Consider the following 26,799-nt stretch of genomic DNA (forward strand, 5'->3'; position numbering starts at 1 on the left):
GCATGCGTGGGTTTTCTCCGGGTACTCCGGTTTCCTCCCACAGTCCAAAAACATGACTGTCAGGTTAATTGGTCTGTCTAAATTGCCCCTAGGTGTGAGTGTGTGTGTTTGCATGGTTGTTTGTCCTGTGTGTCTCTGTGTTGCCCTGCGACAGACTGGCGACCTGTCCAGGGTGTACCCTGCCTCTCGCCCGGAACGTTAGCTGGAGATGGGCACCAGCAACCCTCCCAACCCCACTGAGGAACAAGGGTGTTAAGAAAATGGATGGATGGATGGATGGATGGATGGATGGATGGATGGATGGATGGATGGATGGATGGATGGATGGATGGATGGATGGATGGATGGATGGATGGAGACTCCTGCATAAACGGGGCGGGTTTTGTAGAGGTGAATCATCCAAGTTTCTGCTCTGAGTACGTATGTTTTAAGTGTGAATGTGTGAGTGTATGTTTAGATAGACGTTATGGTAGAATATTTGAATATATAGATGAGGATAAATATTTAAACCATCACGAACCACACTCCATACCAGTAAGTGGCGGTAATGCTACTAAAAGTTTCTTGCCAACCGCCATAAAAGCGACAAGAAGAAGAAGAAGTCTCTGCTCTGATTGGTCAGCTGCTCTGCCAATAATTCTTACATTCTGCTCGCGCAGGTGCAACGCTTGGCTCTGAACTAGCCGCTGTAGGAAAGCTAAGGGGAAAATCACCCGTTTCGTGATAAACCCTGCGCTTATCTTGAATAGCGGGGCTGTGTTCATTACAACAGGAGACACAGAAAGAACGGAGCTTATTTATCCATTACGAGGTCAGTGATTAAGGTTGTTGTTAATAAGCAAGAGTAACCTTCATTTGACATAGCTGGGATGCTTAGCTAGCTCTTATTCTCACATTTAACTACGAATGGACTCAATTAGCCGTTTACTAGCTTTCTGCTTTGTTGTTAATAATTAATGCTGTAATGTTTATTATCAACGCTGAACGGCGGTAAGTAACTAACATAGAACAGACCGTCATAAATCGGAGGGTTTGTGTCTAGCTAACTGAGAGTACAGCTAAATAATTCAAGCTAAGCTCTGTTACTGAATGGTTATGTGATTCAGGCCGTTTTACTTAGGAGAAGAAGATCAGAAGCAATCACTGGAATAACACAGAGATGAATGAAACAATGTCTCCGTTTTTTTGTTGTTGTTTTTTGTTGTTGTTGTTGTTGTTTTTTTTACAGCATTGTGAAGCATGTTACCAGCAACTTGACATGTCCGGCTCCGGCTCTTGTCATCCCTGGATGGGATACGATAGGGCAGTCAGTTTAGTCGATGCTTAGTCTGTTAAGCCCTTCTACTTCTGCCTTCTTATCCTCCATGATGTGAAGGTGTGAGGTTTGTGTCTGACTGAGGGCTGTTCTCAGTGGGAGTCACACAGAGGGTGTTTATTCTCCCTCAAAAGCATCTATCACCAACAGAGGTGCAGGTTGCCTTGGTTACACTGAACTTGTTCATTCCCAAGATTGAGTCGCAAGCAGTTTTTTTAAAGAAATCATATCTAGTGTCAGTATTTACTGTGCTGATCACCACTTTTCCTAACTTGTGTGACTCTGTGCTTTGCTGGATTTCAGCTTCTGAACTGCATCCTGACTGATGGTGATCCATTCTTGTCTCCTTGGTGCTTGAAGTTGGATTATCAGATCTTTGAGACCTTTGTTCACTTTGCCTTATGACATGGTGCTTCATCATGCTGGAGACAACTCAGAAGTTTCTATCTGAGGACAGAGATGATGCCACTACTTTTTGCAGAATTTTACTTTGTTTTTATTTTCTTGGACAAAATTGCCGTTTTTGCTGTGCTCATCATACGGCTGTTGTCCAAACTGTTTGTCCCCTCACCCGTGTGGGTGAACTCATCTTTCTGCTGCTAATATTCAGAGTCTGCAATTGTGGCAACCCAATTCTGTGGTGCATCCTGGGGAATAGATAGCTTGGTGCTAGCTTAGATGCTAGCACCAAGCTAGCTTAGCTTAGCACCAAGCTAGCATCTAAGCTAGCTTGGTGCTAACTTCTCTTTGAACAAATATGCTTCTCTTTGAAGCATATTTGTTCCTCCTTTATAACAGTTTTTCGCAGCTTCGCCTGTTTTGATGTGATATCATAACAGATGAAAAATTAGCTGAAATGAAAGAGTCTTGCTATTAAATTTAAAATGTAAACTGAGATTCATTCTGAATTAATCTGAAACACAGTGATCCAACTATAATATGCTTTTGTCAGCACAAAAACTGAAGTTGCAAAGTTTGCAGAAAACAACACTGCTATAAGGCCCAAGCATCTGGCCATGTTTTCATGTTGTACTTCAAACTCAGACGGTAAAGTCCTTGAGAAAGTCTGGAGAGAACAAACAGAAACAATGATAACAGCTGGAGTCAGTGGATCCTCTGGAGCATGTGCTTGTTGTATTCAAGTGTTTTGTGTGGTCTCTGTTTGAATGATGGCTTATTGTTTCCTAAGTATGTAAACTTCAGGTACTAATTTTGCCTGTTTGTTCATGTATAGATGGCATCTGCAAATGCGACATATGGACAGAAGGAATCCTCGGACCAGAATTTTGATTACATGTTTAAAATCCTCATCATTGGCAACAGCAGCGTGGGAAAAACCTCCTTCCTCTTCCGCTATGCAGATGACTCGTTCACACCGGCGTTTGTCAGCACGGTGGGAATCGACTTCAAGGTCAAGACCATCTATAGGAACGACAAGAGGATAAAACTACAGATCTGGGTGAGGATTCTAGGTTTGTGGGCACACTTTGTTTTTAGAGGAGCACCATTCAGACTTTTGTGGCCATTTTTTCAAAACTTTGATCTGCCTATTTGATACCTTTGTTTTGTCAATTTCCCTATATTTCTCTTATTGCTCGGTTGCGAATGATGTAGTACCGACGTCATGCAATGCAGATGGAGGGCAGGAAGTAAATGCAGCCCGTTTACTTCTGTTGATCCAGCTTCAAATTGTCTAAAGTCTGTGTCGTGCGTGTTCCAGCCAATCTAATAGAGAGAAAGATAAACATTATTTTCATGTTCCAAGGGTCATAAGGGAGTTATTTTTAAAAAAACTTACAGAAAAAAGACAAGAAAAGTGGATCAACAGTCTACAGCTAAAAACAGGAGGTGCAGAAACTAACAATGCTAGAGTTTTCAGCGCCCACTAACTATCGCATAGTTTAAAATGTACTTTCAAATATTTTATTGGGCAGTTACGTAGACTGACGAGCATTCATATGCAAGGTAAGATATCATTTTTGCGCACTAGCTTGGTTGAACCATGTTTTTAATTGTTTAACCAAGCACTAACCAGTGCTCACAAGCAGAAACGGTCGCAGTGGGCCCAGCCGTACATGAAGATTAATTTTCAAACAGACTGCTGATGACTGCTGTGCATCCGTGGATGGTCCAGATGGACACAGCAGTAAATTGGTGGTGGATGGCCACCACATCCCAACACGGCTGTGACGTCAGCAAGGAGGTGGTTGAGTCATTTTTTGGGCCAAAATCATGGGGAGAGAGCTGGTTGGCCTCTTTAGGGTCCCTGAAGGTGTGAAAATGGCCTCAGCAAAGTATATGAACTTTCTGACTGATCACTTTCTTTCATGGTTCAAAAAGAAGAGCCGTAGCTTCAGTAGCAAAATCATCTTCATGCATGACAATGCACCTTCTTATGCTGCAAGGATTACCTCTGTGTCATTGGCAGCTATGGGCATAAAAGGGGAGAAACTCATGGTATGGTCACCATCCTCCTCTGACCTCAACCCTATTGAGAACCTTTGGAGTATCTTCAAGCAGAAGATCTGAGGGTGCGATGCAGTTCATATCAAGATAGCAGCTCTGGGAAGGTATTCTGTCATCCTGAAAAGAAATTCAAGCAGAAACTATCCACAAACTCACAAGTTCAGTGAACACAAGAGTTGTGCAGGTGATTTCAAAGAAGGGGTCCTATGTCAACATGTAACTCGGTCTGTTAAGATGTTTTTGATTGAAATAGCTTTTGATTTTAGTACATGTGAAATCATGTACTAAAATCATAATACTGCGCATTCAAAGAATGACCTTTTGCAGTTCTTTATAATCCATAAAATGTTTAGAAAATCTGCTGTGCATAATAATTTGGAACAGTGCATTTTGAGATTTTTTATTTTTGAAAAAATTACTGTTCTCATTGGGAGCTTTGTTCAGTAAAATTTGATTTATACTGTAATAGTTCATGACTTAAAAATTACACTGACCATCATTTGCATTGACCATTTAAGAAAATCTGAGAAAATATCACTTGCATAATAATTTGGAACACGGTGTAGTTATGTCGATCGCCTGGTTGCCGGGTTAATCTTCAAGATTGTCTGACAAGTCTTTTTTAATGAGTCAATATGGATCATATCTAGGCCTGTCACGATAACAAATTTTATCCATCCATCCAAAAGGTCTTGTTTCAAGACCTTTTGACACTGATTTAGTGGAAATGACGTAATAATGCATGCAATTTCCTGCCATAGATGCACTTTATTTTCAAAAGAACACATAACACTGGAACTGATAAACTAAACAAACAAAACAACCAAAAACAAAAATAAAATGTATTCTTAGTCTCCATTAACAGAAACGTACTTGAATAAAACTAAAAAACATAAAACCAAAGTGGAAATAAATACTGCATTCAACCAAAAGAGTGCAGATTATGAAGTCTGTATACTATATTGCCCTTCAGTAATCACTAGATTTAAATGGAGAAGATGGGCACATCCCACTACCTAAGGCAGTAGTTCATACTACACAATTCTTTGCCCCTATTTTCCCTTTACGAAAATCTTAGAACATTGGCCGATCTAAGATTGTCGCTGGTGATTTCGTAACCGATCATCCTGCAGTGTATGGTGTGTTACGGTAGATCGTCGTGGCCACTCTGATCTAAATCAGGGGTTTTCCCTGACTGGGAGCTTAACGCTAAATGTGACAGGCAGCCAATCAGAAAGCGCGGATTCTCCTCCGTGCTTTCTGAATGGAAATTACGAGGGGAATCCCAAACAGCTGACACAGCACAACCCGAAATCCAGCGGACATCGGATATGATTTGTGGAAACATTAATGTTTATTCAACGTTTCGTGCAAAGAATATAGAAATGATAAGGAGAGGAGTTGGAGCCAAATTGCTAATGAAGTTGATAAACCCGGTAAGTTTTCAGCTGTTCTAAGTTAACGTGACATAAATAGGTTATAATGATGTTCATTCAGTCAGGACCTTATGCTGAATCTAACCACATGCATTGCAGGTAGATTCTAGTAAAGCATTGATTAGAGCCCGATTTTAAAATTAGTTAATTGGACATGTAGCCATTATTTTGTGCACATGTGGCTGGACACCACACGGCACGACGAACCCGATCGAACCGTTATACCTAGGATTTCTGTCGACTAATGTGTGGTCTCAGGTTTTGAAAATGGGCCGACAACTCATGTAGTGTGCGTTGAACATTACACTAAGGAAATGAGGAAGGGAGGGTCAGTGGAGAGCACCGAAGGTGAGCTTTTTTCACTCAGTGTCATCAATAGAAAGGAAAAAAAGGCAGGAAGAGACGATAAAGCCGATAATTAAAATGAGGTTGATAGGTTTAATTTATTGTGCAATTAATTGATATATCGTTTATCGTGACAGGCCTAATCATATCCTAAATATATGCATATTTTTTCGAGATGCCTTGTCTGTGCCAGCTCATTTAGGGCATTAGCTACTTGCTGTGATCCAATTTGCTCTGTTTTGAACAGGAGAAATCCACTTCTGACTCCCAGCTGAATTTTGCACGTCATCTAAGTCATGTGTCTGCAACCCAGCAATATATTTATATAAAAGTTTTTTTTCCTAACCTTCCATTTGTGAGAAGTCCTTCATTTCTAACAAGCAGAGGCAGCATCATTCTGCACACATATGAAACAGAATTCCACTAATATTTTAAAACAAAAACAACATGTCTGCAGCTTTGCCTTTGGTAAGTGAACAGTCAGTAAACTTGTGAGCCTGTTGGAAGATGGCATCATCTTCTTGTTGTAATACATGGGCTGACTTTGTCTCTAGCTGCTCCTCTAAAACACAGGTGTTTGGTGCAATCAGTGATCAGGAAAAGATCATTTGAAAATTTGACCCATCAACATTTTAGGTTTGTGTTACTTGCACAATTACTTGTGCAAGTAACACAAGTTATTGTGCACAATAACTTGTGCAAGTAAGTTGTGCAAGTAACAACTTTAATCTCATGAAAGATGTGATTATTATAAAAATCCAGTTAACATAGATGCATTGCAGTCCAGTGAGTCCAATTCTGATTTCTACTGAATTATAATCTTTGAACTAAAATATGTCAATGATTATTCACTGAAGAAATTCTAAAATTGTTTAGGAAATGGATCCTGTTACAGCAAGTCATATTTTAATATAAATATGATGTAGAGCTACGTTTTAATAGTGACCCATTTTTATCTAAGAGAACTACTATTTTCTTTATTGGGGCCTGCCGTAGCATTACATAGAAGCATTGAAATGCCTTTGCAAGGCATTTCAGTGCCTCTATGTAATGCATGGAAGGCACCTATTCTACACCTAATGTAGTCTCTTTACTGCATTCTCACTTAAGATCCTGCTCACATTTTTCGGTTGTTAACTACTTCTACTAACTTCAACTAATTGTGCTAATTCATATATCAAAACGTTCTACTTTTTCTGGACATTATTGCTATGTCTTTTGCTAAACTTCACTATTTTACTTTTTTAAATATTTATGCTTTTATGCAATTTTTTTGCCCCATTGAAATACATTGAAATTCTACAAAATTCAGCTAAAATTTTCTTTTTCACAGCTTATTACTTCTGCCTACTTCAACCTAGGAACTCCATTCAACTTTTAAACAAGTCACAAGACTTTACGCCATATTCATATGTCTCGGCTTTCAGTTATCTCTTATGGTTTTTTCCACAGTTGAGTTTAAGTTTTATGCAGATAGTGGTGGAATTCTCTCGTCAGTTGTTAGTGTGTACACGCTAGTAACTGACGTTTTTTTAAACTTTTTATGCTTTTTGACGAACAAAATGATGCTGTTCACACATATACAGAAATAATTTATACTATAAACTGTAGCCACGAATGACTACTTTTAAGGAACTATTGACATCATTGCTACAGGTCTTACTGTTTTCTGTCAAACTCTTCTGGAGTAAAGATATGTTTTCTCCTATTCCTTCGATTTATTTCTTTGTTGTGCTCCGTTTCTATCTGTGTGTTACTATTCTGCTTGTCTACTTTTCTGTATATGCCTTCTGCTTTTACCGTTTTACTGTCTATAAAGGTCTTCTGCTAAATTTAATCAATTTCAGCTATTCATGTATAACAATGTTCTGCTTCTGCTAATTTATGCTATTTCTTTTGCAATGTTTTACTTTTCAACTTTTTCAACAATTTCAGGTTTTATACTAATTTTGACTTCTGCTAATCTGTACTATATCTTTGGCTAAATTTCACTCTTTAGCAAAATATTTCTACCATGTATGACTGTAGCTTTCTTCTGCTTTTTTCCACACTTCTTATGCTTTCTTCAGCTGTTTCTTGCATTTTCTGCTGCGAGCGTTCTGCAAATATGCATTCTCATGGCTGTTTTGCTAGGAACAGCAATTTTTCTAGTATTATTTTTTCTTCCGTTACCTTTAATGCGGCTTGTACCCCTGCATGCCCCCTCACAAAAATGGTATCAAAACATGTAGCTCGATCCCGGGAAGGGTGCTATTATTTTTATTGGGGATCGGAGTTATGATGGCAACGTAAAAAGCGAAATTTCCAACTGCCAAAACGGAGTGTAACTGAAACCAACTGCCGCTCCATTAGAGTGAGAAATGCAGTGGATTTTTGACCCCAAAACAATTTTGAAATCGCCCTCATGCCCACAAATATCACTCTATTAGTCTGTAAGTCGTTCATGACGTTGCATTTAAAACTACATTGATGGTGGAACTCTGAGTTACTACAGAAAGAAGGTTGAGCAGAATGTTAGAACTACAGACATGGCAGAATGTTTTGGGCATTATAGAACTGGTTTAACCCAACCACTGTTATTCATATTATTAATGTAGCCATTTAAAATGAAGCTTACTGAAAATATCAAAATAAAAGCCTCAATATACCTCTCAGAGTAGTGCACCGCTTTGGGCGGTGCAATAATATTAGCCTTTAGAATTCTTTCTTCACCTTTGCAGAGGGCTGAGCTCCAATTTGGAACTACAGTGATGGAGGAACTCTCACTTGCTACAGAGGAGGGCTGAGTTAAGAACTACAATGATTGTAGAACTCTGCGTTACTACAGAAGAAGGCTGAGCAGAATATTAGAACTACAGAGATGGCCGAATCTTTTATGCGTTATATAACTGGTTTAACCCAACCACTGTTTCTCATAGGATTAGTATAGCTCTTTAAAATAAAGCTTACTGAAAATTTAAAAATAAAAGCCTTCATTTTTTACATCAGGTAATTGCTCTTTTGGGCTTTATATAACTGATTTAACCCAACTACTGTTACACATGGGATTAGTGTGGCTATTTAAAATGAAGCTTACTGAAAATTTCAAAATAAAAGCCTCAACATTTCTCTCACGTTAGTTCATAGTACCCTTTTACATGTCTTTTTCTCTGTTTAGTGGTGCAAGAACATTAGCATAAGCGTTAGCAACGCACTGCCTCCTACTACTGTACAGCCTTGCATTAGGCTTTTCCCTAAAATAAGGTTTTATCTATTTTTCTTATTTTGTATACTGAATGGAGGAAGTCAATCTAAGACAACATGCTAGTGATACCCCACATGACAATGACAGCATTTAGGCTAACATTAGCATTTTGGATAATTTTAGTTTATACACTGATTTTAACATTGAATGGCGTAAGTCCATGTTACTCAACATGCTTGTGATTCTCCCCATGCTTTTAGGTACTTTGTAACTTTCTTTAGCATTGATGAAAATTTTTAGCATCGGAACGCTGGGTTCACACTTTGGCAGGCCCCGTTTAAATTTCTTCTGAAATTTTCTAGTTACCTCTTTAAGATTTTTTTTTAGTAATTGGGCACATGATATTAGAATATGACTGATGATCCAAAAGGGCAGTAAGATCATTTAAATGGATTTTATGCATGGCTCAATGTTCTCATGAATAAATGCTTCTTTTTTTTTCATGGACCGTTCATCCTTCCATTGTCTATACACGCATAACCCTGCAGATCTGTTTAATAACTTAAAACTATCAAGTACTTCAGTTTAGTACGGGATAGTACTAAACTATCCAGTACTAAACTGCTGAACAAATGTAGCTTCATCTCAACACCACCTCTAACTGTGATTCACACCTGCCATCACTGCTGTCTTAGGGTTGTTAGTTCAGTTCCTAACCCTGAACTCCTTGGATTCTGGTCTGAACAGGACCTCTGGGTCCCTCTAGTGGTCACAAACAGAACTGAGAATTTAGTTTTGTTCATGTATCGCCTTTTTTATGTGAATTTACTTATTTTTCAAACAGGCAGATTACATCTAAAAAGTAAGCTTTAAGAGAATGAAAGAGATGTTTTGTTCAAAAAGCTAATAGCTTGTATTTAAAATTATAATGTAAGGGGAGGAAATTTGCATGTTGGGGGTGCTGCAGCGGTGCAGGGGTATTAGTTTGACTCGGCGCGGCCTTCACATCAGGCCGTCGAGTCCCGCCTGATGACCTTTGCCTTTGTCTTCCCTCTCTCTCATAACCCACTTTCCTGTCTGATCACTATAAAAAAAAGAACACCAGAGACAATAAAACCTTAAATTAAAATAATAATAATAATAAATTAAATTCACATGTTGATTTTGTACATCCCAGCCTAAAACTGAGAGTCTGCAACGTCCAGCTCATCACCGATGAGTGAGTTCAGTCACATACTATACACTGACCCTGCAATACTATTGAGATGTGGGCTGTGTTATTACTGCTCTGTAAAGCTATGACATTTTAACAGTATGCAGAATGTACAGCCTGCAGCTGTAACCATTATTAAAAGTTTTATTACTCATTATTTTGTCACTAATTGTAAAATGGTTATCAAAATGCATCATTAACTTGTCAGATACAAGCAGTCAGTTTGTGGTTATGTTAAACTGTTCAAATCAGAGATGTTTCATATTTAATAAATCAAACGCAAAAGTGTCTCAAAACATTCCTAAGTTATTGCGAGTCTCCAGTTTCATTATTCAGACATTTCAACTTGTAAATTCAGCTGGCCTTTAAACTTCACACTAATCCTACTGATGATCCACATTAGCTGCTAACTGACCTTTGTAAGACTGTTTTTTTATGGCCATTGAGACGAGCTGTCTGGTCAGGTTCTCTGATAACTTCCAGCTGTTAACATCTGCCTCTTTGGTCAGAATCATTCCATTGTTAGGATTTAACGGCAGAACCCTTGAAGCATGCTCGATTCTGCTTGCTTATTACAATAGGGACTAGAACATAATGTTAAAGTCACACTTTGGCTTTACTACTGGATGTTTTTTTTAATTATTTATCTTATTTTATAGTCACTCGTCTTGATAGCTCTGTATGCTTGAAGTAATTTATGAAGTGTGTTTTGGTTCCATCTGTGCTCAGGACACTGCTGGTCAGGAGCGCTATAGAACGATCACCACAGCCTACTACAGGGGAGCAATGGGCTTTATCCTCATGTACGACATCACCAACGAGGAGTCCTTTAATGCTGTGCAAGACTGGTAAGATACGGGTACATGTGCTGCTAAAAAGATTAGAATATCATGAAAGGGCAAATATTGGAATCTCATGGTGAAACTCGCACCATGATAAGCTAATTAACCTGCAAACAGCTGAAGGTTTACTCAAAAGCACTACACAATCTACTGACTGGAAAGACGGCTTGAAGACAGTCATGGACACCGTCCACAAGGACGGAAAGACAGCAGATCAATGCTGAAGCAGCTGGTTGTTCAGTGTGTTGCATCCAAGCATATTCATAGAAGTTGAGTGGAAGGTAAAAGTGGGATAGGAAAAGGTGCAGCAGCAGAATCCCTTCAATAATTTTTAGGGAGCTTCACAAAGAGAGGCCTGGGTCAGAAAATGTCCAGAAGATCAACATTTGTAGGATCCATCTGAGATACTTATCTTTGGGTTTTCATGATCTTTAAGCCATAATCATCAAAATTACAAGACAAAGGCTTCAAGTATTTCACTCCATGTAAAATGGATCTAGGCTGCACAGTGGCACAGTTGGTAGAGCTGTTGCCTTGCAGCAAGACGGTTCTGGGTTCGATTCCCAGCCCCGGTCTTTCTGTATGGAGTTTGCATGTTCTCCCTGTGCATGCGTGGGTTTTCTCCGGGTACTCCAGTTTCCTCCTTCAGTCCTGAAACATCAGATTAATTGGCCTCTCCAAATTGTCCCTAGGTGTGAGTGTGTGTGTGCATGGTTGTGTGTCTCTGTGTTGCCCTGCGACAGACTGGCAACCTGCCAGGGTGAACCCTGCCTCTCGCCCGGAACCTTAGCTGGAGATAGGCACCAGCACCCCTCCTGACCCCACTAAGGGACAGTGGACAGTGGTAAAGAAAATGGATGGATGGATGGATAAAATGGATCTATATCATAGACAAGTTTCAAGTTCTGAAATATATTGAACTTATATTGATATTGAATATTGAACATTTTCACAATTCCTAACTTCCTGACATATGTTTGTAGGAAAGTAGTGACTCCATCTGTTTCGGTTTTTCACTCAGCTCTCTGCTGCTTGGACGGCCTTTCATTCCTCTCAGTTTCTGGAAACAGACATGTTAAGCAGAATACATTAAAATATACATGTAATTCTAATCACAATGTCTGTTCCACAGAGTCATCAATATTTTTATTGATTATACCCATAGAAGAAGCTGCTTAACCGACTTTCTTTTCCCAGGATAGTCGCTTAAGTCATTAAGAAAATGAAGGAGCCTTGTGTTTGTGTTGACAGGTCGACCCAGATCAAGACGTACTCATGGGACAACGCCCAGGTCCTCCTGGTGGGAAACAAGTGTGATATGGAGGATGAGCGGGTTGTGGTGTCTGACAGAGGGCGCCAGCTGTCAGAGCAACTTGGTAATGTGGCCCCTATAGCACCTCTCAGTACACAGCACTTTGAAGTATGACTGCAACTAAGCATTATTTTAGTTAGTGATTATTCTGATGATTAAGTGAATAAAAAAGTTTACAGATTTTTAATTTAACCACTTAAGCCTTTTTTATGCAATGTTATAAATACATTGAAAAATACAAATAATTAAATTCCTTCCCTTAGCTAACAAAATAAACATTTTATTCTCCAAACTTCAATAACAGCATTCTTTTAGTTGATATGTTGATAATATGTAGCAAAGGAATCATCTGCAGGTAAAAGTCCTTCAACACGTGAATAGATCAGGCCTTTCTGCTGGACTTAACATCAATAGAGTGTAGGGCTGGTCTGGTGATTCATTTTGAATGAACTCATTAATAAATGGATAGCAAAAGTTGCTTGATAGATTTTTTTAAAATTTTTTTACAGAATTTGAACCAGGTCAAGCTAAAACTCACTTGCGACGTTCTAGGTAGAACATATTTACAGACGAAGGTTTTTCTCTTAAATGAAGAATGCATGTATTTTTTGTACAATTTTGGCTTCATTACTGGTCTGAGGAGGTGGTTCTTTCAGAAAATGAAATTTTTTGAGTCTTTATTCTCAATTAATGATTACCCAATTACTGAATTAGTGGATTATTTCAATAATCGATTAGATCCAATTGGTTCGGCAAGACATCAACCCTACACACAGAACCAGAGCTACAGTTTAGATCAGTATATAGCCAAGCATCAAAATAGCCCAGTCAAAGTCCAGCTATATGTCCAATTGAGATTTTGAAAATGTCAGATCAGAGCTGGACATGTTTCAGACAAGAAAGGTCATATTCTTGTTACTTTTTTTTGTGGTTGGGGACAAAAAAAATTGAGAACCATTCGTCATTTTCCTTTAACTTCACAACTATGTTACTTTGAGTTGGTATATCACAAAAGATGTCAATATAATACATAAAAGCATGTTATTGTATTCTGATAAATAGTGAGAAAGATATGTATATCAATGTTTTGTGTTCATCAGTGACACTTTGAACATTGTACTGGAGCATACTGCTTGTCTACGTTAAGAGTTTGGTTCCTCCATCTATGTTTGGCAGGTTTTGAGTTCTTTGAAGCAAGCGCTAAAGACAACATCAATGTGAAGCAGACATTCGAGCGACTGGTGGACATCATCTGTGAGAGGATGACAGAGACTATGGACAACAACGACCAAACGGTCACCGGAGCAAAGCAGGGGCCACAGCTCAATGAGCAGCCCCAAAGGTCTCACCAAGATTGCGCTTGCTGAATGCACACATACTCGCATATGCACACACACACACACAGATACTGCTTGTCCTGATTTTTCAAGTTTGTTTTTTTTAGTCTGGATCTTGCCGTTTGTTCTTTTTAAAATGCAGATACAAAACGTCCCTGCACATAAACACTGCCATCCATCCACAGCCCCACACCAGGAGCACAGTCTGCCGAGAGCCGGGCCTTCCAGGGACTGTCCTTCTGCTCAGCAACATTCCCCGACTCTTTCACACACTTCTTAAACACACTAAGCTGTATGTTACCAGATGTGCAACAGTTGTAATTATTGTCCCTCTGAAAAGGTGTTTGTTGCTGAAGTCTGTTCATGTAGGCGTGTTTTAGAATATCTGAAATCCTCTTTTTAGTTTTGTGGTGGACTTTTTAGGGAGATTTTGGACCCAAGTTTGATGTTCAGGCAGAGTTGTTCTTAAATTAAGAAATTATTGAATTCATTTAAATATTTATCTTCAATGGATCTCAAAAGTGTTCAAACCTATGTTTAAAATGCAGGGTTTTATGACTTAAAGAAAGGCCATGATAAATTATCTCAAATTATTTTTCTTTATTAATGAGACATACATCCTGTATAATCCAACTGAAAACAATTCTGCTTTAGTAAAAGAAAAAAATGGAAAGGTGCAACAACCCAGATACATACATTTTCACACCCTTAAGTTAATATTTTTTTGAAGCTTCTTGTGATTCACTTTAAACATTCAGTCTTCTTGGCTCGCCACAGCTTAGTTTAGGCCTAATCCAAACATAGCTAGATATCTGGGGAAAAAAATATACTTTTTCACATTTTGGCTTTTCATCCACACAAAAACTGTTTAATATCACTAAAAATGATTATTTATAGAAACTCCTAAATTAATAAGGAGAATTTTACGATTCTCCTTGTTTGTGTGTGTACATTTAAAAACAGACATTTACAGTCTACCATAAATAATGTGCCAAATATATCCACATACTTGTTTTGACACGATTCCCAACCGACATAATGTTGTATTTTAATAACCTGATTAAAAGTAGTTCAACCTATATACGTTTCTAACCAAATGACACTCCTGGTCATAGACATATAATATAAGAGTAGACCCCGCATTAGCTGCTCCGGCACAGGAAATACGGCGGCCATCTTGGAGCGGTCGTCCCTCCTACTTTGGTCAACCAAAACAGCAGAAAATGCCTCAGCACAGAGGGATATTGTTGTTCAGATCGATGGACTATTGATGTGAGGGCTTGACAGACAACATTTCACAAGTAAGATGTACATATTATTGTGTGTATATATTGTGATTAGAATATTACTTTACGTCCGCCATTGGACATAAATACTTTACTGTATTTATGTCCACTGGCGGATACCAGCTAATATTATCTACAGTAATATTAGCTGTTGAACCCTGCCCCGCTATGAAGGCTAACTGAGATTCTGTAAATCTAAAAATTTATTATTCTCTAACGTTGGCTTAGATTTTCTGACACAAGAACCTACATTAGAAATGTGACAATGTAACATTTATTATAAAACGTATATTACTTATAACATTGACCAGCAAAGTTTACACAGGTGGTAAAGACTATTATTGTATTTCTTTCACTCTGTAAGATAGCTCCCAAATCTTCCATTTTTGTTTTGAAGGTTTCCGAAAGACACGATGTGAGGAAGAAGTGGGAAATATCTTTAAAGAGAGATTGATTCACTGCACAGCACGGATGAATCTCGCATTGGATTTTGGACTCAATCTCAGCTGCTGAATTCCTCTGAAGCTAGAACTCTTGTTGGCTGGAAAACAGCTGACGAATAGTATATATTAGGCTATACATGTTTATGTATGTATGTATGCATGTATGTATATATTACTATTAGATATTATTCAGTATTAATTATTTGTCATTAATCATGTATTTGTATATTTATATAAATATGTATTATTACTAAATAATTTAAATTATGAACAGCTGTGTGCTTTGTAAAATGCTTATCATACATCAATATCAGAATATTCCATTCCTATTCCATTTTCCCCACTATGCATATTTAAAAATGCTGAACTATGTATAAATATGAATAAAAAATACTTTAAAAAATACAATTGTTTATAAATCTAGCTTTGATAGCTGTTTGTATAAGGTTTCCAGTAACAAAAAAGCGTCATCGATTAGATGCGCTGATACGTCATTGTGCCTGCCAAACGTATAACGCATAGTGGAGCCGTCGACCGCTCCAAGATGGCCGCCCTAAATCTCGTCAGCTACAATAGGCAAGAGCAATCAATGAGGCGTCTATTCTTATATTATGTCTAGGCTCCTGGCACCATGTTTTCTTCTTAATAGGAGGCTGTGGTTGTTTTGAAGCAACCTTATTGGCTGAGATGGGGGACAGTGTAGCGCAATGCTACAACGTCTGGGTTTGGCATGTTTAAAACCAAAACTCACAGATGGCTCTGTTTGGGTCCATGTAGATCAGGGGTGTCCAAAGTCGGTCCTCGAGGGCCGGCAACCTGCATGTTTTAGTTCTAGTAGTAGTTTTAGTGGGAGTAACAGCCGTCAATGTTCTCCTTAGGCCTTCTAATGAGCCATCATTTGATGCAGGTGTGTAAAACCAGGGAGAGAACTACTACAGTGGGGAAAATAAGTATTTAGTCAGTCACCAATTGTGCAAGTTCTCCCACTTAAAAAGATGAGAGAGGCCTGTAATTGACATCATAGGTAGACCTCAACTATGAGAGACAAAATGTGAAAAAAAATTTGAGAAAATCATTTTGTCTGACTTTTAAAGAATTTATTTGCAAATAATGGTGGAAAATAAGTATTTGGTCAATAACAAAAGTTCATCTCAATACTTTGGCAACAAAGGATATACAACAATGACAGAGGTCAAACGTTTTCTGTAAGTCTTCACAAGGTTGGCACACACTGTTGCTGGTATGTTGGCCCATTCCTCCATGCAGATCTCCTCTAGAGCAGTGATGTTTTGGGGCTGTCGGCAGGCAACACGGACTTTCAACTCCCTCCAAAGGTTTTCGATGGGGTTGAGATCGGGAGACTGGCTAGGCCACTCCAGGACTTTGAAATGTTTCTTACGAAGCCACTCCTTTGTTGCCCTGGCAGTATGCTTGGGATCATTGTCATGCTGAAAGACCCAGCCACGTTTCATCTTCATTGCCCTTGCTGATGGAAGGAGGTTTGCACCCAAAATCTCACAATACATGGCCCCATTCATTCTTTTATGTACACGGATCAGTCGTCCTGGTACCTTTGAAGAGAAACAGCCCCAAAGCATGATGTTGCCACCCCCATGCTTCACAGTTGGTATGGTGTTCTTTGGATGCAACTCTGCATTCACTTTCCTCCAAACACGACGAGTTGTGTTTTTACCAAATAGTTCTACTTTGGTTTCATCTGACCATATGACATTCTCCCAATACTCTTCTGGAACATCCAAATGCTCTCTAGCAAACTTCAGACGTGCCTGGATATGGACTGGCTTAAGCAGGGGGACACGTCTGGCACTGCAAGATCTGAGTCCCTGGCGTCGTAGTGTGTTGCTGATGGTAGCCTTTGTAACATTGGTCCCAGCTTTCTGCAGGTCATTTGCTAGATTCCCCCTTGTGGTTCTGGGATTTTTCCTCACCGTTCTTGTGATCATTCTGACCCCATGGGCTGAGATCTTGCGTGGAGCCCCAGATCGAGGGAGATTAGTAGTGGTCTTGTAGGTCTTCCATTTTCTGATTATTGCTCCCACAGTAGATTTCTTCACACCAAGCTGCTTGCCTATTGCAGATTCAGTCTTCCCAGCCTGGTGCAGGTCTACAATTCGGTTTCTGGTGTCCTCCGACAGCTCTTTCGTCTTCACCATAGTGGAGTTTGGAGTGTGACTGTTTGAGGTTGTGGGCAGGTGTCTTTTATACTGTTAACGACTTCAAACTGGTGCCATTAATACAGGTAATGAGTGGGGGAAAGAGGAGCCTCTTAAAAAAGAAGTTACAGGTCTGTGACAGCCAGAAATCTTGCTCGTTTGTAGGTGACCAAATACTTATTTTCCACCATTATTTGCAAATAAATTCTTTAAAAGTCAGACAAAATGATTTTCTCAAAATTTTTTTCACATTTTGTCTCTCATAGTTGAGGTCTACCTATGATGTCAATTACAGGCCTCTCATCTTTTTAAGTGGGAGAACTTGCACAATTGGTGACTGACTAAATACTTATTTTCCCCACTGTACATGCAGGATGCCGGCCCTCGAGGACCGACTTTGGACACCCCTGATGTAGATGAAATGTTTTGTGTACAATATAATTTTTTTAAACAGTATGGCGGAGATATTTGATTTTATAAAGACCCAGCTACATGTTTACAAGGCTTTAGTAATATTTACCCACTCAGATGTATTAAAGTTCTCCAAATATATCCACTTGTGAGGAAATATGTTTTCCACAACCCTTTTCAGATTCATTTCTTGGCTCTGGTGAAGACATTTTCCTCAGACTCTCAGTGTTGCTAAAACATCAAATCCACCTTCAACTTCAGCTTTCTAGGAGACACTTCTGCGTTTTATTTGGATCTCGCCCACTGTGACAAAAAACATCTTCCTCTGAAGATGAGCAACCCCAGAGCATAATGCTGCCACCACCATGTTTTATTGTGGGTATGATGTTCTTTTATTGAAACTTGTCGTCATTGTGACCCAGAAAATCCATTTGGCTTTTATCAGATGATAGTGAAAGTTCTGGATGTGTGCAGGAGTCTGACATCCCAGCTCCTTTTTCTGCTCATTATCACATATAGAACACACACAGCACTTTTTCCTGCAGCTCTTTCCGTGTTGCTGTTAGTCTACTAGCAACCTCACTGACTCAGTTCAGCATCATAGCTTCATTGGTTTTGGAGAAATGTCCTGTAAACAGAACATGGCTATTGTCCCCATTTTATTGATATCTATTTTCATTGTGCCATGATTTGAATGTAATGCTGAGGATTTTCACGTACCATCTTCTGACTGGTACTTTTGATCTGTTCTACAGAGCTATAGCTAAAGACAACATCAGGAAAAATTTTATCTCAAGAACAGCTGAATGTTATTTACATTAAATCAAATGTATTATGATTTATATAATGATGAAGTTAGGAGGACTAAATCAAAAGTGTTATTTCAGGGTTTGCACACTCATGCAAGTAGATAATTATTTTTTTTGTTTTCTATCTTCCCTTCTAACAGATGTTTGTTTCCAGTTGAATTGAACAGGATGCCTGTTGGACTAGAGGTGGGAAAAGTGATCAATTTGGTTGCACCCCGGGTAAAGAACAGCATAACCTGGATGTTTAATGCTTTTATAAAACTCGTTGAGCATTGGCTACAAGTCATATCACAGTAGGAGAATACCAAATGTATCTGGCCACTCAAAATGTTATAAATATCTATAAATGTTAATATGCATTTTAAAATTCAGATATCTACAGTATCCCTGTAAACTGTGAGGCTGTGGTTGGATTCCTGCCTATGCTGTAGTCAGAGCTGCATGTTGTTGATTTCACACTTCTGACTGGTTTATTTGTATGAACTGTTGATTTTACTGGTTTTACTCTCATCGCTCACACTCACTCTACTACTTTAAAATGCCAGATGGGTGTCAAAAGTTTCTAATGTTTAACTCTTTGACACCTCACAGCTCTTATTCAGTGCATATAGTGGGTGTTGGTCATTCTTCCCTTCGCAATTCCACTCTTCTGCAGTTTTAGTTGTTTCCTTCCGTGAATCACAGAACATTTTGTACCAATCATGCATCAATCTGTTCTCGGCTAAGGGTACGTCTTGTACCCACTTTAACAACCAGTAATAGGGACTTTTTATGTCCTGCTGTAGGGAATACTTTTATTTAATTCAATTTAAAAAAACAACTTGTATATCCTAAAAGGAAATGAAATGTCTCAACTCATCATCCAAGTATCTTCAAAGAGTTGTTGTTGAAGGTGATGCTGCAGGCACAAAGGATCTCCAGTAGCAGTCGGGCTTGCATCAAATCTGAAGAAGCCTCTGCCTGAAACTTGTTTGCTGTATGACTGTATCATGGCTGTCATGAGATCCTAACAGGTCCGTATCCAGGCAGCAGAGACGATATTCCCCAGTAACATGTCCTGGATTACTCCATCAGTTGTTGGGAAGCTCTGCTAATCCATCTCATTTGCTTTTGCCTCATCTTTTTTACATCTTTGGCTGTATAGTTAGAAACCGAGAAAGAGAAACCGAGTCTGGGATATGACTTCTATAAATCATTTCTAAAGAAAAGTTTCATAAGAAACAAGTGGTCCAAACGGTTGGAAAAATTCTAATCCATGGGAATTGGGTTCCATTGAAAATCTTACAAAAATTATACTGAATTAAATTGGACTACATGTATGATTAGAGCTCTATTTTTTATCTTCCTTCCATTCTTCTAAACACCTATTTATTGAGACATAAAATGACGTACATTGGTCAAGTGAAAATGAAATGGTTTGTTTGCTGGAAGTAGGTGGGAATAAGATGAGGTTCTGATGAAGAGGTGAAGGGACACATCGACAAAGAGGCTAAATGGACTATGAGAACCCCCCAGGTAGTCTGGCATGCCATCAGAACTGATCCGTCTGTTTGTTTTCTGCAGAAACCAAAGCAGACAGATTTTTGAGGTTGTCTGCTTTGGTTTCTGCCGATGCAGTGAAGAATGTGTCTGCGCTTGTTTTTACTACTAACCAACTCATGCAGTCACAAAATCGCTGAGGCATGCACCAAGTGTTTCACATTAACTATTTATTTTTTTATTTATGATCTAACTTATTTTTTTTATAGTATTTAAGATTATGCATTACATTCTGCATGTTTTCAGGAGATGTTTGCTCGTATCCAGTAGCCTGAAATTTTCCAGCACTTCTGCTTGTATGGTGTTAGCAGAACAACATGTAGGATGATTCCTTTTGAGGGGGGAGAGTAGAGCATTAAAACATTCCAGTGTGAGAACTTATCATGCTCAAGTAGCTTTAGTGAGGAGTATGTTTGGCTTTTGATATCAGTTTTGTAACTATGACTTGTTTTTGTTTTTTTCCCCACACTCTGTTATTAAGACAACTTAGATTTGTAGCACAAGATGCGTGTGAGTAAAAGCAACTGAATAAAGAGCATTTTTAGGATTTAAAGTTTTTTTTTTTTTTTTTTTTTAAGTATTCTGAATAAATCTAGAATCCAAGTTCCCTGACTGTTGGTTAGAAATGTTCGGTTGAGCCTGTCTGCTGTCAGACAGGGAAATCACTGCTGCAGGTTACCTGAATACTCTGACTTCTTTATCAAAAATTGATTTTGACAATTTTTGTTCATGTTTGACTTGTTTACTGATTTATTATTATTAGTTATTATTTTTATTGTGTTTTGCTACAGTTTTCACTTTGCTGAAGAGTAAAAAAACAGTCAGTCCTGTTCTCCTCCAATCCTCCATGGCAGAATTTCTAACTGTAAATAAAAACATCCTTCCTGTCAGATAATAGTGGTGTGAATTGTGATGTAATTCTGTAATACCAGGTTTACTAAAGTAAGGAATCAATAAACCATAATAAAAGCAGGTTTTTGTTGGTTGTATTGTTGTTCACAAGATCTTAGTTTTTTCATGGAGATTTTGCAGATTTGGGGAAAAAGAACACATATAAAACTTTAAATTATAATCAGAAGGTGTTCATTTGAGTTGAACACGCTGGCATTGCAAAATCAGGGTTTCTGCAAGTTCACGTTCTAATCCAATAAATACATCCTAAAAGAGTTAAATATTCTCTGGTTTTATGTTTTTTTAAAAGAAATCTTTGTCTTAAAATGTGGTGTTAGTTCATTCAGTGTAACTACCATCATTCTTGCTGAGAAAGGTGGCAGTATTTCTTTTGTTCTCTGCTTTGCAGTAAAAATTGAGAAATGTGGGTTGGAGACGAAACTACAAGCACTGGAACAAACAACCTTTCAAAAAGGATTGTGTAACATTCAGATTTCCTTTCAGATCTGCATGAGAATGAATTCTGACTTATTTGATGTATGTGTGTTTGTGTCCAAAATTATTCATATTTAAAACTCTTTGCAATTTTATGCATCTTAAAAAAACAAAAAAGGAAAAAAAAAACAAGTTCAGTCAAAGAAAAGTGTCGCTCATACCACCGCCATTTTCTTTAGGTTACTTCCAGTGTTGTTTCTGTTGGTGTTGTGGCCTAAAATGTCCAGCTTAGTTTCTTAAGACATAACTCCTGAAGGTTTGGAAGATTGTGGTCAGACATGCACTATACAACAAACTCTTGTCACATGTAAAACACAACTTATTAGTAAGAAATGGTTCTTGTTTTGATTATTGTGGTCCTATTTTCCCCAATTGTTTCCTGCTGCTATCAGAGATTTAAATGCATGACAGCCATGTTGGATTTCTATGTCTCCAACTTTCTTACTTGGAATTTAGGCTTCAGTTATTTTTTCCCCAATTCTGAAATTGTAAATGTTGAGTTAGAAGAAAAAACCGAAGACATTATTAAACTACATCCTCCAACCAAAATCGCATGCCAAAATGCTTTTTTGTTTTGTTTTTATGACAAAATAGAAGAAAATCACAAAGTTCAAGTCTTAATGTATTCTTATTCTTTAAAATATTTGTCAGTTAATATTTTAGCCAGCAGAGGGCAGTTGTTTTGTAGACTGAAATTTACTTGAACTTGACCAGGTTCGGGGTCAAAGTTAAATTCGGACACATTTGATATAGACACTTTTTGTCATTTGTAAAGGTTAGCCATTTTTTACTGAATTAAATCTTAGCGTCGAGTTGTTTGGTACAACACAGTTTTTGTCTCTCAATTAATAGAAAGTAGGATAGTCGCACCTTTCATAAAAATACGAGAGACCCTTTTATGTTACGCATCTACAATGGTTTATAAATTCCTTTAAACATAAGTCCGACTCCATTACTGCAATAAAAATGTTGAATTTTAAATTTTCATAATTATTCTACGTTTATAAACTGAAAAAGGTGGTTTTTCGTGGCCTAAATAAAGAGCTGATCATTTTTGGCCCATGCAGCAAAAACAAGAAGTGATTCATCGTAACTGTAAACAACCCCTTACTGACTCACACGACGCTTGGGGTTAAATAATGTAGTGAATTTAATAGATGTCAGAAGGACGCTGGTCCAGTACACATGTAGACAGACGTTCTCAGTTCATACACATTCATAAAAGTATGGCGACTGAAGAGCTGAGCAGCAAACCCTACAGTGAGCAATACAATGATTACTAACAACATATTCAACAAGACGCATGATAGGGCTTCTTTCTACCAAGTAAAGAAGGTGGAAATAAGACTAAATGTTTCAGTAAATAAAATATAGTTATTAAGTGCTTGTAAACAGGTAAGATATTCTATTACATTGTAGATGAGAGCACTTGGTGAGACCCTGGGCTCTGTTTGTTCCGCTCCGGTGCAGTGGACAGAGGTGGGCTGCTACACGGCTTGGTAAACAATCGGTTCCTGTTGAATCCAGGCAGTCTGGGATCCGCACCTGCTTCGTTTCCAGGTGATAGTTCATGTCGGTCGCTGTGCACGTTTGGTTTGTCAAGATCTATGAGCATGCGCAATAACGACCTCGCCTTAAGTCTGTGCTAAGATCCGTAGTTACAGGAAATTGTTATTATAGGAGAGCATCCAGTTCCCCGTAGGAGAGCGTCAGTATGCCTGCACCTGGTTTGGTAAAAGCTGGCATCCGCTGCTGACATGGCTCATCACCTTCTGCTTCAGCTGGGCCACTTGCTCCCTCAGCACGCTGGCAGTGGAGGCCAGCTCGGTGTTCTGCGTCTTCAGGGTTTTGACCTTCTCCTCCAGCCGGGAGATCCTCTCCAGCTTCCTCTTGCGACACTTCGAGGCGGCTATCCGGTTCCGCAGCTTTTTCCTCTCCGCCTTGATGCGCTCCTGGTTGTCCATGTCGATGGGAGACAGAGGAGGGCTGTCCCCGCAGCTCTGCATGTCCGGGACTGTCTGCGGCTCGTCCTTCATCGCGCTGACGGACTGCTGGAGCCGTGACAACGACGCCGCGGCGGCCGCCTGCTGCTGCGCGCTGGCCGCGTGGGTTGGAGGTGGCGGGAAGGGGATGGTGTCCGTGGAGTAGTTAATGGCGGCGGCGCCCAGCGGAGCCGCGGCGTAGCCGTTCAAGGTGGTGTAGACGGGGAGGTCCGACGGCTGGAGCCCCGTGGATCCGGCGGTGCTGGGGGATCCGAGGAGCTCCAGCCGGTCCACGGACACGCACCCTGCGTCGCTCAGCTGGTTCTGCTTGTGAAGGTCCTCAAGCGCCTTGACAAAGCCTTCCGCGAATTCCTGCTCCTCACTGGCCGACTTCGGAAACATGAACTGAGAGTTCGGGTGAGACTGGATAATGAGACGCTCCAGGTCCGGAGAGGCTAGTTTTAGGAGTCCCAAATCCTGCGAGTTTATAATTCCACCCGTGTCCCGGAGCAGGTTCGGTTTCAGTTCTGAGTTCTGGTCCTCCTGGTTCAGGCTGATCTCCCTCTTCATCATCGTGCTCTTGATGCTGTTCGCCACGGGGACCGGGTAGAGAGTTGTTTCCATTCTACACCCTCACATGAGAGGCTGTGAGTCGTTTCAATACAGACAGGGGTGGGGGGAACAGGGGGGGAGTAGATACGAACACTTTCTCTGTGTCCTCTGTGTGCTTAGTCTCTCTGTCAGCCCAGAACTTCAGGTAGTGCGCCTCAGGGGTTCTGATGTGTCTCCTCTGCGCGCCTATGACATTGTCTTTTCCCGATGGCACGTCTGCTATGCGCAGCGCCAGACCTTTCTCTACCCTAAAAATTCCATTATGTCACCCCAGAGCGCAGAGATTGGTCCAAAATGATCTTGGTTTCCGGTTCAATTTGAATAAGGGGGCCGAGCCGGTTTTTATCGCCATGGAGACCTTGGGTAAACGACAAACAGTGCAATGCATTGTGGTTTGATGTCATATCATAAAAAAACGCAGGGTGGCCAGAGGAGAACTGGGCGGGGAAGGTGTAAGAGGCAAAGGCCTAGCAAAGAAAGAACAGGCTTCACAGTGTTCCTTTAACTCAACTTAACACAGTAAAATAGAATAGAATAGAAACAAACAAACTGGTCATCTGTTTTTGTTGTCTTTTACTAAAAAAGCAGGACTTAATGTGCCAGACCACCTATAGAACCTTCTCTCCTTTTGCTCCCTCTGGAAACACCAAGTACTCACATTCAGCATTTGCACAAATTAGTCCAAAGAGAACAAAATGGAGGTGGTTCTAAAACTTCAAGTGGGTATGAAGCTAAAAGGGGAAGGAAACTTTGACTACGAGATGAGGAAAGCAGTCAGTGGAAAGGCGACTGCACTGCCATGAGCCACAAACACCGTGTGATTTCTCTCTGCAGGGTAATGTGTTTCACAATTGTTTTGCTATTTATAAAGATTTGTAGCTTCATAAAGGAAAACAAAACCGTTTTAACTATTCAACTTAAAAACATCCATATGTCAAACAGAAAATAAAATAAAAGAGATTAAGTGGGTAAATATTGGCAAAAGAAAATCAATTGTTCCACCAAATGCTGTCTGTGGTGGATGCTCTTACCACCACCACATCGTGTTAGTATGTATTTTTTTCCCTCTATATTAGTTATAGTATGCTAAAGTTAAATATTTCATTTAGATATATGTTTTCTAATGGGTGCACACTTTAGATAATGTCTGTCTGAGTGGTTTACACACACTTGTTCTTTTGTTTGAGGTGCTGCAACTACAGACCGCCTGGAGTAGGAAACCTGGAGCATACCATTTGTTTTTTTTAAAAGACTGAAGGGGAGGAGACTTTGTTATTTCAAGTTGATTTTAATTAGTTAATTTTGTCACTTAAATATTCACTTATTGTTTGTGCTAAGTTAAAGTTAATTTTGCTTTGTTTCATAGGATGCTTTAGTTAATTTTTGTATTTGTTTATTTTATTATGTTATGCCTTCCTCATGTGGTAGATTTAGGTTACTCCACCCCTATTTAACCCTTGTATGTAGAAATGGGGTCCACACACGTAAAACTTGTATCATTTGCCATAGTCCTCGCACGCAAAAGGGTTGAGCAGTTTTTAGGTCAGTTTTGTTTGTGTTCAGTTAGAGTTCAGTTGACCTCAGTTAATTTGGGCCCAAATTTGTTATTTATCCTTTGACTTATTCTTGCATTAAATCTTGAAGCTTTAACTATTTTTTAGAAGAATTAAACTGAAACTTTTTCTACTTTGAACACTTTTTTGTCCTCATTTGAATCTGGTCCCTCACACTGTCAGTTTCAACTAATCTCGTTCTACAATGACAAGGATTCTTAGAAAATATGGACAATATGAACAAATAGGCACAATTTTAAAGGCTTGCAACTGCCTTGCTTTCTTTGGTTTGATACTAGCACAATATTCACTGCTAGTAAATTTTACATTAAACAGTCCACATAAAATACAACAAACAGGTTGCTTAAATTTTTTTTTATTTAGTGTTGGTTTATTGAAATGTCTCTCCCCAACAGTCACAGGCAATGAAGCAATCCAGACTTCTGAAAAAATGCTATGTTGTTACATTTTGTTCAAGCTGCAGAATATAACTTTAATAAAAAATATGTTTTTTCATATTTATTAAAGCTGTCACCATGTCATGACAGTTTGCCATGAAACAGATAATCTGTGAAAAAATCAATTTCCTCTAACTCCTCCTTCCGACCTAGAATAGATTATTCATCTCAGATGCTATGTTGCATCACAACAAATCTGAATCTGAAAAGTAGTTGGCATTATTATCCCAACTGATGCATCCCTGTAAGCCAAAACAGCATAACAGAAAGGCAGAAAAGTTTTAGGACAAAAAAAATGAAAGAAAAATAAAATAAAATAATAGCAAATATTGTAAATGTGATAGTTCATTTCTAATTTATTCCAGATGCAAAAAGGTTTTTAAATCTCTCATTACTGAAGTTTCACAATTCAGATAAAGGTTTCACAAATCACTAAACTAGGTTTGAAATATTCTGCCATTGGCATAGAATAATCTACTCCAGATTTGAAGTGTCGATGTATGTTTGTTTTTAAAGCAGAACAGATTATTTCTTAACATTTACATGTTAAATATTATTTCCATAATTAATTACTTATTTACACTCGTAAAACGTCAGGTTGAAGAAGCGACCCTCACTTTCTGGACATAAAATTATCATGTTTATACAAGATAAGTATCACGTTTTAACAAGATACCGGTCACGTTTTAACAAGAT

At 38.9% G+C, this 26,799-nt stretch overlaps 2 protein-coding genes across 2 annotated transcripts; one reads left to right on the forward strand and one right to left on the reverse strand.

Moving 5' to 3' along the window:
- The first annotated feature begins 631 nt into the window (after positions 1 to 631).
- On the forward strand, positions 632 to 14,125 carry rab3aa (RAB3A, member RAS oncogene family, a). Its single transcript, XM_008433469.2, has 5 exons — positions 632 to 811; positions 2,550 to 2,774; positions 10,689 to 10,807; positions 12,053 to 12,177; positions 13,290 to 14,125. Exons 2-5 carry the CDS (start codon positions 2,550 to 2,552, stop codon positions 13,478 to 13,480), a joined length of 660 nt encoding a protein of 219 aa, XP_008431691.1. The 5' UTR covers positions 632 to 811; the 3' UTR covers positions 13,481 to 14,125.
- Positions 14,126 to 22,630: 8,505 nt separating this feature from the next.
- Positions 22,631 to 26,038, reverse strand: LOC103479176 (transcription factor jun-D-like). The gene has a single exon (XM_008433470.2). It carries the CDS (start codon positions 24,102 to 24,104, stop codon positions 23,208 to 23,210), a length of 897 nt encoding a protein of 298 aa, XP_008431692.1. The 5' UTR covers positions 24,105 to 26,038; the 3' UTR covers positions 22,631 to 23,207.
- Positions 26,039 to 26,799: the final 761 nt, after the last annotated feature.

Source organism: Poecilia reticulata, linkage group LG17 (genome assembly GCF_000633615.1).
Source record: "Poecilia reticulata strain Guanapo linkage group LG17, Guppy_female_1.0+MT, whole genome shotgun sequence".
NCBI classification, from domain to species: domain Eukaryota; kingdom Metazoa; phylum Chordata; class Actinopteri; order Cyprinodontiformes; family Poeciliidae; genus Poecilia; species Poecilia reticulata.

Coding starts and splice junctions, on each gene's coding strand:
- rab3aa (XM_008433469.2), top strand. CDS start 2,550: ATGGCATCTGCAAATGCGACATATGGACAGAAGGAATCCTCGGACCAG. Junction 2,775..10,688: donor GGATAAAACTACAGATCTGG/GTGAGGATTCTA, acceptor ATCTGTGCTCAG/GACACTGCTGGTCAGGAGCG. Junction 12,178..13,289: donor CCAGCTGTCAGAGCAACTTG/GTAATGTGGCCC, acceptor TATGTTTGGCAG/GTTTTGAGTTCTTTGAAGCA.
- LOC103479176 (XM_008433470.2), bottom strand. CDS start 24,104: ATGGAAACAACTCTCTACCCGGTCCCCGTGGCGAACAGCATCAAGAGC.